Source organism: Buceros rhinoceros, unplaced genomic scaffold, assembly GCF_000710305.1.
Source record: "Buceros rhinoceros silvestris isolate BGI_N320 unplaced genomic scaffold, ASM71030v1 scaffold8981, whole genome shotgun sequence".
In the NCBI taxonomy this organism is placed as follows: Eukaryota; Metazoa; Chordata; class Aves; order Bucerotiformes; family Bucerotidae; genus Buceros; species Buceros rhinoceros.
Genome location: NW_010394798.1, coordinates 13,065 through 23,644, shown reverse-complemented (window position 1 = coordinate 23,644; position 10,580 = coordinate 13,065). Strand labels below are relative to the sequence as shown.

The 10,580-nt window shown below is 37.6% G+C and overlaps 1 protein-coding gene across 1 annotated transcript in view; it reads left to right on the top strand.

Moving 5' to 3' along the window:
- The window catches only part of LOC104501510 (interleukin-1 receptor type 1-like), a 9,639-nt gene extending 4,364 nt beyond the window's left edge, over positions 1-5,275 (top strand). Inside the window, 6 exon segments of the mRNA XM_010145331.1 lie at positions 123-243; positions 2,286-2,434; positions 2,727-2,870; positions 4,217-4,378; positions 4,850-5,169; positions 5,171-5,275. Of these exon segments, the coding sequence (XP_010143633.1) occupies positions 123-243; positions 2,286-2,434; positions 2,727-2,870; positions 4,217-4,378; positions 4,850-5,169; positions 5,171-5,242 (968 nt within the window). The 3' untranslated portion in view covers positions 5,243-5,275.
- Positions 5,276-10,580: the final 5,305 nt, after the last annotated feature.

Here is a 10,580-nt window from a genome sequence, read left to right as displayed (position 1 = left end):
ACGTTTCGAAAAGAGTTTGGGACCATCCTTAGCTGGTCCGTGTGGGAGACTGTGAACAGAACTGTATAGATTTCAATTAGATTATCAAAATTAACTTCTCACTTTGTAACATAATTTTATAGGCTCGCAGGTTACAGTGGATTGCAACACAACAGGTGCTGATGGGTATGAGGTGTTTTGGACAGGCAACGGTGTGTTTATTGATGTATTTTATGAGAGCAGAATTTCTGCAAGTCCTTACGAGTAAGTATGTTTTCAGATTAGCAAATACTGTGTTGACAACCATTAGCTTTCTCCTTTTGACATTAAAATACTTAGGAACATTTTTCTCTTGCTTAAATAGCTTTCTTTTTAAAAACTCCAATGTTTGCCTCCTCCAATTCACTTTCTGCTTTTAGCAAGAACTTGAAACATGGTAGTCACATGAATTTCACATGTGAATGTGCTCTTTTTGGTCGTTGTAAAAATCTGTCTTAATTTTCAGTCTTGAAAAATGTGTTTTATAGACTTACAGTCTCATAATTGTAATACAGTTTCTACTGAGCAGGCTCTGGCCAGGCAGAGACCTCTTTCAGTTGAATCAAGAATGTCCAGACACATGATCTTCAGACTTTCTTTTTAGGTGTTCTCCTTTCCCTTCACACTTGTCTCTCTGAAAAGTTGCAAGAGGTCAAACCTGTGCTTTACAGGAGAAATTGAGACTTCTGGGTGTATGAGCCTTGAGTTAGCGAAAATGTAAGTGACATCAGCTGAAAGGCCAATGGGAAGACTTTGCTGAAGACATTTGTACTGAAGCTTAGTGGGATGAGAGGTGAAAAGGGAGACAGATTTCCAGTGATGACTTGGGGTTTGGGAGGAAAATGAACTTGGACTGAGTAAAGCGATAAAGTGAAGGTGAAGATCAGGTTAAATGGAATTAGGAGAGAAGAAATCAGGCCTGACTTGAAAAAGCAACTAAAATTGGAGCAGAAGGCAAGCTGAAAGTTTCTTAGGTATGACAGGTTGAGAACTAAAAATTGCAGGGTTTTTGCCAGCCCCTATCTCATGATTGTGCTATGAAGAAATGAGAATATTCAAAGTAAGAATATAGTTTGAGAAATAAGTCCTCATCATAAAACAGAGGGGAAGATAGTGCTGAATTCTTGGAGTGCTCATCAAGAGAAAACCCTATACAAAAGTAATATATGGTACTGCCATAAAGAATGGCATTGCCATAAACAATTGGACCATAATGCAGCAGCACACGGTCACTTGTCACACAGTCACGGTCACATTGATATCATAAAAGCAATGTCATTTTTTTTGTACTTTGTAGCACTAAAATGGTCATCTTTGCAACCATTAGTCATTTGCATTAGTGATGTTGATTCATTCATTTCTTGTTAAAGTGTTCAAATTTACTCTTGTTAAAGTGTTTCAAATTAGCTTAGAAAGTGATTCATGGGGTCCTATATATGCCCTACATGACATATTTCAAGCTTTTAGTTTGCATTTTAAATGGTACTTAGAATATGTTTTCAGGAAAGAATAATGCTTGGCTAAGTAGACTAGTTAGTTAATTTTGCATTAGAGATCTACTGTTAACAAGGTAGTGGTACCCCTCATTTTGCTGGTGGTTCCTACATCAGTCATGCATCACAGTACACACAACTGACTGTATGTGCAGCATAATGAGCATTTTTGTGCCCTTGTACAATATATGGGGGATAATCTGTCTCCTAATGTTGCAGCTTGACACTTAGCTGCTTTAAGTCTGTTCTGATTCATGGGGTGAAGCAGCAGTTTAGACTCCACTCCTTGCAGCTGGAATCGCATCATGAGTTGGTGGTGTCTCCCTCGGGTTACCACCTTTGATGCCCTGCCTGTCCCAAAGCTGCTTACCACAAGATGACGCCCCTTGTGCCAGGGCCTCTTTCTGTGTCATATTACATTGCGGAATTTCTCTCTCTCTGCACCTACTCTTACCGGGGCTGGGAAGTGCGTAACAAGGGTTTGCTTAGGTTTGTAAAGTATATTTTTGTACTTCAGCATATAGAAACATTATATTCCTTTGGGAAAACACAGCTCTAGATCAGATAATGTCTTTTTCAGCATCTATGCGAAATGTCAGTAAAAGACCTGGATGTTGTTTGGGTTTCCTTTGTATAATATAATTGCTCATCTATTCTGAAGAGTGGTTGATATTTGCAGATGGAAACAACCATTGTTGTGCTGCAGCTGTTAGTGATGAAGCCATTCCAGAAAGGGCTGTGGTTTTATGGCTCTTTTTGTTGCCTTTTGCACAGGGAGGAAACTTCTTACGATGGACGTCCTATGCATTCTGTAAAGCTAATAATTTCAGAAGTCAGTAGTGAAGATTATGAACAACCATTTGTCTGTCAAGCTTCAAATGCCTTTGGGCAGGTTGCATCCTATATTATATTAAAACACAGAGGTAAGAAATACTGGGGGTTTTGAGGCCTGTGTTTGTCTTGACTCACCCAGAAGGCATTTTGATACCAAATGCTCTTACATTGTGTTGATAGAAAACAGATGGATTACAGTTTGCAGTATGTATGCATGTACCTGTGCATAGGAGAGGAGTCACTGTAGTGGTGTATTTGTCATTACTAAAAAAAAGGGAGATGGAATTGAAAAATATGATACTCAAATTTGTATGACATTTGTGTGAAAGATCAGATTTGGACAAATTCAGCATTTAAAATCCAATCTTATATTTTTTGCAGTTCCTGATATACAAAGATGGGTGACTGGAGGTCTTGTCTCTTTGTTAATTTTAATATTTATTACTTTAATAATCTACAAGATTTTCAAGATTGAGTTGGTGCTTTGGTACCGTAATTCTGTCTGTGCCTTTGCAAGTAAGGAAGGTATGTGCGTGTGACCAGGTATGTTAGTGTAACTAGCCTATTGATTTTTTTCACTAGCTATTACTTCTAAGGAATAACGTGATTATTTATTTTCAGATACACACAATCATTTTTTTTAGTCATAGGGGTAGAATGTATAATCATAGTTGATGTGGTAAACACTGTATAATATTGAAGGCAGGCAAGATGAGATAGGTCAAAAAGAATTCCAGGTTATTCCCAAATTAGTGTGTTGCTTTTTGCTTTTCTGTAAAGCAGTTTCTTTCATGTGAATTTGTTGTAACTCTGATGATGATCAATAGGTGTCAGCAGAGTTACATCTTGTAAACTAGCTGTTTATAGTCTTGTGTTAAATATTTATTTTGAAAATTAGACTCTCATTTTCTCAGATTTTGTTGGGTTTCTTTTTTCAGCTTCTCTCTTTTACCCTCTCTTTAATTTCCTTCTAAATCCTGTCAGTTACAAAGTCTACATTCCAAAGAGAAAAAATGCTACTAGTTCTCTATTCTGTGATTATTCTTATGCGTTTTGATTGCTGTGGTGTAGACAAATACATTGGACAAGTGTGAAAAAAAAATTGGAAGAAGATATTTTGTATAGTAGTGCTCAGAATTAGACTGTCTGAAGTTCCCCATGGCTTGAAAGTAAATTGATTACTTGCATTGAGATAGTTATTGTTTACTCATGACTGTTCTAAATGTTTTCACAGAAAAGTAATTTCAGCTTCTGGTTAAAAGTTCAGTTTTCCCAGAATGCTTTAATAGAGTTCTAATGGCAAAAAAAAAAGAAGAAATTGTGTTTTGTAGCTTGTTGAGGAAACCAAATTAAAATCAGATTTAACTCAACAAGTTTCTTCATTTGTTAAGGCAATTATGCAGTGTTAACTCTCAAAATTGCTGTCTTCTGGCTTTTTCTTCTATCTGCCTTTCCCCCACAGGATTATTACAAGAGGGTGGCCATTTTCCACCCTCTTCTGTGGTTGGTCAGAAGTGCAGATAACTGCCATTGGTTTTTTTCAGGAGAGGCGTTGAAGAAAGGTCTGCAAAAGAATACTTTGTTAATGTCCTGGCACCTCTGGAGTTGGGAGCTCCTTCCTGCAGGTCCCAGGTCCTGCATCCAGCTCACGTGCTGGCACATCTGTCCCTATGGTGGAAGAAGAAGTCAGGTTCTATGGCTGAGCATCTTTCTTTTCATTCGTAGAGCGTTTTAGTGCTTTGACATTATTCTGTCAGATAGCTGAATCTGCCCCCAATTACTGTTTCAAACACTCCAAAACAAAACCTCATAATAAAGGCATGCTGCTGACTTTTATTTTTTTTTAATAGAAGCTTTTGTGTTCATTTTAGATGGGAAAGTTTACGATGCATATGTCCTGTACGCAAAAAGCAGTGGAGGCAGAAGTTTCTATCACCTGGAAACCTTTGTTCATAGAATACTCCCTGATGTTTTAGAACAACAATGTGGATATAATCTCTTTATATTGGGAAGGGATGATTTACCGGGAGAAGGTATGCTTTAATTAATAGAGTTAATAGGTTGTATTTTGACACATTGTTCTTAGGTTAGAAGAATTATATATAATTAAAAAAATGTCTGGTTTTGGAAAACCATGGATAATTTGTCCATTTGTTTAATGGATTTTTTTTTATTTTGAAATTTTTTTTGTTTCTTAAAAATTCTGTTCTGATGTTATGAGGGTCTGTACTTTTCTTTTTAGAGATGAACAAATGAGGAATTGTCAGCATTAATAAAATTGTTGAGGGTTTTGGTACAATATCTGCTCCTGGCGACTAAGGAAAATAATTTTTACTAGTTATTTCATGCAATGGATCATGAATGATAGCGTGGAGATTTTGAACCCACCAGTTCTCTGAGCTAGCCACTACTTCATATACATATGCAATTTTAAAATTAAGAAATATTTAACGTCAGTTGTAAAGTCTCTTTGCAAACTTTGATTGTTCCTTCATTACTTATAGCTGTGGCCAGTGTTGCTGATGAAACTCTTAAGCAAAGCAGAAGATTGATTATTATTTTGGGATCAGAAACATCTAGTTGCTGCCTGTTGGAAGACACCTGTGAAAAACAATTAGCTATGTATAATGCTCTCATCCGTGATGGAATTCAAGTGATTCTTATAGAAATGGTTGAAATTCAGGATTACACCAGCATGCCGGAATCAATCAGATACATTAAGCAAAAACATGGAGCTATCCAATGGAAAGGGAACTTCTCAGACAAATCTCGTTCAGCAAATACAAGATTCTGGAAAAATGTGCGCTATCAAATGCCATCTAGGAAAAAAGGTATCTTATTCTAAAGTGTGTTTGTTGCCCCTAACTTTGAACAATACTTCAGCAAAGGGAAGTTAAAATGTACTTACTAAAATAATACTGAGAAGGTAATTCTGAAATGTGGGGTTTTTTTATGCAAATTCTTCATATTACAAAGTAGATGTTTCCTTCAAGGAGTGAAAATTACTCATCCCTTCCCCAGATTACACCCTAAAAGAAAAACTCTGTGCAACTTTATTTCTGTTCTGGGTTTTGGATAGTGACACAATTTTTTGCTTTAGTCTCACGTAGATATGAGGAGTAAATGTTGCCGATGGTGGTAGACTATTAAATAGTTGTGGTCCACATAAATGTAATATCCCCTGACGAGGCAGCTGTGAAGTCAATTTTTAAAAATTGAAGCTGCAGTTGATAAATTAAAAATCTGTTTCTGTCGTCAGCGTTTTCCTAGTCATTCTGTTGTTGTTCTTATTGCTGCTTCGTGATTGACTTCTCATTACTGTGCAAGAATCTGCACTGTGCAAGCTTTGGGGTCCCCTCCCGAGAAACAGGCCTTATCCTTGCCTCTTGAAGGGGTTGGGGAAATACGTGACGTAGCAGGTGTATTTAAAACTCCTCACAACACTAAATATGTTATAGTTGAACAGCTGGTACCAAATGCATTTAGCAAATAGAATGATACCTGTGGGTTTTCAGGCACTTTTGAATAATTCTGTGATATCTAGTCTATAGTGTGTTCCTAAGCTTAGTCTCTTGAAATGGTCAGGAAAAGGAAAATATTTCAGGCTTCTTGCAAACTGAAAATTTTCTAGACTATGCTGCTACTCTGGAAACCAGGTATTCTTATCCCTGTGCTAACTAAAATCACAAAAATTCACTGGGAGTCTTATCCAAGTACTGTGCTTGGGCTGAGTATCCTGTAGAGAGTGGAAAATGGCCAGTTCTGAAATATGACCAGGTGCTAATGGTAAGAAATAATAATCTTGTCTACCTGTGAAAGAAAATTAGAGGTGTGTGGCTATCAACCTGTTTGGGAGTAGCTTGGTAGTTCTGGATCCCAATCCATTGTTCTGTGTACATTACCACGAGAAAATGAGGTGCTGCTTACTTTTCAAGGTAGTCTGAAGCAGCAAGAGTTTTCACACTCCAGCCTTGAACAGCATCATCTAAATGTAAATGTGAATTCTGAGTGCCTCTTTCTAATTTTTTTTTTAGTTCTTTTCTGAAGTTAAGGCGGTTCTTACATAGCTTTCTTGCCAGGATAGCATCTGTCACTGAATTGTTTTCAGTTTCAGCTGGTTCTCGGAAGGTGTACACTGTATAAACACTGTAGAATGTACTTTTCATTAGGCTGTATTGATGGGAGAGATCTAGCAAATTGAGGTCTAGCAGATGCTTATGAGCAGTGTCTCATTCTTTTGGCTGTGGGGTTCATAGCTATGCAATATTCCACAACTTCCATTGACTAGAGAGACTTCCTCTGAGATGTCACGATGAAAACTGAGAACAGGACAGATCCATCAGATGAGGTACTATTGTTCTAGTAGATACTGAATCATTCTTCTTTGGAAATGTGTAACATTGAGGTTGGAACCTTTAAAAAATGAGGTTAGGGACCTAAAGAGTTTAGATAATCATTATTGTCAAATTTTACAATGTGTTTAGGCTTAAACTTGCTCAGAAAAGTGTTAAAAATTACACTTTCCTTCAAAGATTTTTTTCACTTGTGTTTAAAAACAGAATATTCTTTTTTTCATGCAGAATGAGAGAAATAGTAAAGAAAAGGTGTCAAAACTGTGGTAGATATTTTTTTTCCAACTTCCTAATTTCATGTGCTTTGAAATAAAAATACCAGTGACTCTAGTCATTGCAGTACCACAGATAATTGCAATGATTTAAATGGAGTTGTGCTGGTATTTTTTGCTGCTTCTGCAAATACGCTATTATGATTTCTGGACACTTTTTTTTTTGTAGTCTTTTTCAGGGTTTTGCTAAAATATTCAAGATTTTCCCACTAAACAAGAATCCTAAAGATTCTTAAGTGAAAACAGGTGATTGTAAGTCAGCATTTCACTGCATGATACTTTTAGACAATCACATTTAGAATGATTATGTAGGCATTTTAGTATTCTTGTGTGAAAATGAGCGTGGGAGAAAGTTTTCAGTTATCATGGTGAATTTATCTACTTGAATGTAGAATGACATGAAGTGGCTTATCCTTTTATGGGACTTTATTCTGAAGCTGAATTTTGTCTCTTTTTTTTTTTTTTGCAAGTCAGATAAGGAAACATACTATTTTTTTTTTTTGGTATAAAATATATCCCTTAAAGACAGATTTACTGATTGCTCTTTATGAAAAAAACCCAACAAACACTCCACAAACGATCAGTTGGCTACAGGTCTGCTTCTGGAAACTTGATAGCTTCTGAAGGAAAAGACAAATGCAGTGTAAACCATGAAAAAGTAGTTGTTCACCACGATGTAGTAGATTTATCTCAGTTTATTGTCTATCGATGCTGACAGAGGAAACAGCCTGAATGGTATGTGGTGAAAGATAAATTGAAAATGGTCTCTGCACCATTTTTACTTTTCGACTGTGTAATATTTCTTCTGTTAGCTTGTTCTTGCCAGTTTATGTGGCTCTCCAGATTGTCCCTTCCCTTTCTTGCATTGTGATTAACTTGTCTCAGATTTCTTTATTCCACTGCGTCTTTCCATCCATACTGTGAGGCTGTTTTTTTCTGAGAGACTTTTCTCCTTTCCTGATTTTCCTCCCATATCCTACTTTCTTACCTTTATGGCAGCTTGTGCCAAGATAAGACCTGTTCCATATTTTAATGTACACATCTATGACTATATTAATGCATGAATAGAGGCTTATAAGATGGGGCAGAACATGTGCTCTGAGCCCAAACACAAAATAAGTTATTACAACCTGGTAGAGTCTATGCGATGGCTCCAGACAGGACAGCCCTGGCTGACTTTTTTCCTTTTAATTTACCTCTGTATGGCATCCTAGAAGTAGAAGAGCACAAAGGCAGTTTTATATTTCCCCTTTATCTTGGTGCCTTGAGCTTCTGCTGGAGGGGAAAGCCTGTTCTGTCTCTCATTCAGAGGCTGTAGTAGTTTAACTACTACACCTTATTCCATAGCTGAAGTTAGCTTGAAGATGAAGCTGGCAAAATACCGATAATGTTTATTTATAAAACCTAAGGAGAGGCAGGGTTTTCCTAGAAATATTTAAGGATGTATTACATTGCAGAGCTTCAGCATACCTGTAAGTAAAATCAGTGGCTAGCAGCTTTACTCCAGAGTACTCTCAGATCTCTGGTTTAGTCCTAAATGCTACAACTCATGAACAGAGGAGCAATAGTTTCTTCCTCTCATCCCTACACTCATTATTCCAGAGTAAAGGTGAAGTATACCACTTGATGTTTATGCTTGTTCTCTTTTAGGATAGGATAATATTAACCAGGACTTAATGCATTTGTTGAGACAAACTGAACATTAGTCACTATTCTATGAAAAGTGAGCTAGAAAGTAGTACAAACCACTTGTGTCCTCAGCCCACTCCAAGATTGCTTCCCATGTTGAAAACAATTGGAAAAAAGAGTCTGATGTCCACTGAGCATTAGGGCACACAGCTGAAAAGTACAGCTCATGAGTGACTTCCTCTGAGAGAGCACCCTGTTCACTGTGGCATTACAGATGCAGCTAGAGCTCTGGCAGTGGCTATCAGGAGCTGTTATTTCATCCTGAAGAAAGGTGGAAAGCTCATCAAGTCATTAAGATTAATTTTCTGCTCCAGAATGTGGTTGAGTTTTAACTGCTGCTCCAGGTCAGGTGACTTAGATGTGTAGATTCTTTTTCTGGTGCTTTTTTTCCCCCCAGCCTCTCATTTGATCTTGGCCTTGATATTTTTTTTTAAGTACTGCAGTGGCTGTAGTAGAAGGGGAATTTTGAACACTCTGTCTCTTTTTTTTTTTTCTTTTTCACTACGCGATTTCACTGATGGGCTTTTTTTCTGTTGGCAGTTGTTAAAATCCATGTTCTTGCTTTCCCTTGTCTCACCAGCAGTATATATCAGGGGAATGCTTCCTTTTCCTGCATTGTCCTTGGTAACACACCCCAGTGCTGCGCCATCTCTCCTCCAATCTCTACTGCTGATTTTGATCTTTTGCACTTTTTTGTTCAGTGTCTATACTGTGAATGTACGCAAGTTCCTTGGAAGATGAGACATTCCTAAGTCACTAAGACATTCAAGTCCTTAGGAAGGTATTTTTTATCCCTTTGAGCACATTGTTTCTAATACCCATACTGTTTGTTTGTTAGTTTTCTAATTTTCAAATTTCATAACTAGTTATTCTGTGCCACGGAATTGGGTGACTTGGACAAGCAGTTGAATTTGGAAAGAAATTCGAGCTAACTACTCTTCTACTACCTCTCACTCTTAGGAAGCCACATTCAGACTGCATCAACTAGGCCTGTGCTTTCTGAGTAAGGTGTACCACAACCACATCATTTCAAATGGAGCATGGGGGAAGTGGTAGGACAAATGCATCTTTGTAGGAGTAAAGAAATTATGGACAGGTAAAGGAGGTTAAAATTCTCCCACTTCTAAAATGGTGAATAGGTGGTGTATTTCAGAGTTACAAAAAATAAGATGCATCTGTCCCTTTAAAACAGAAAAAAAAAATTGGCAGTTAACTACCTTACATATTGCCTACAGGAACAAATAGTGAAAAAGCTAAAGAGCTGTCTTGACACAGTGGGAAAGAACTTGTGTGCCATATGTCTCCCTACCATCTGTGTTCACTCTCTTCTGGGTCGTGACATCTGGTTCTGCTTGATATCTGGCTTCAATTCCTGTGATTGTAGAGTAAACGGGACTTGATTCTCTTCAGAGACTGAAGAGAATAGACCACGTGCTGACTTCTGCAAGAAAAGCCAAGTTTTTCATAAAAATATGTCTCCTCAGCCTAGATCTGAATGACTTGGTATATGCATGTATTTAAATGAACCAAGGATGTGCCAGCACCGTCTGCTGTCACTTTTTAAAAACCACTCTGTGTGTTTGACGTTTTTGAAGGGTTGGGCAGTAAAGTTAGTTGGGTACCTAAACCGGTAGATGAACTGGTTTATTATTGAGGAAGGGATCATGTCCAAGACAGCAGACAACTGAGGATGGGAAAAGATCAGGGGTCCCAGAGTGGGGGTTGGTGAGGGAGCAATAACATCTGCTAAACATCCCAAAACCACACAGCAGTGAGCTGCACCGTCATTGCACTGTGCAATGCCTCCACCTAGTGATCCTGAGACCAGAGTTCTTCCCTTTTAAAAGAAGCCATTCTGTTTACATAAGATCATAACAAAATGTTGCTAATAATACCAAGCCATAAAACTAAAAAAAACCCCA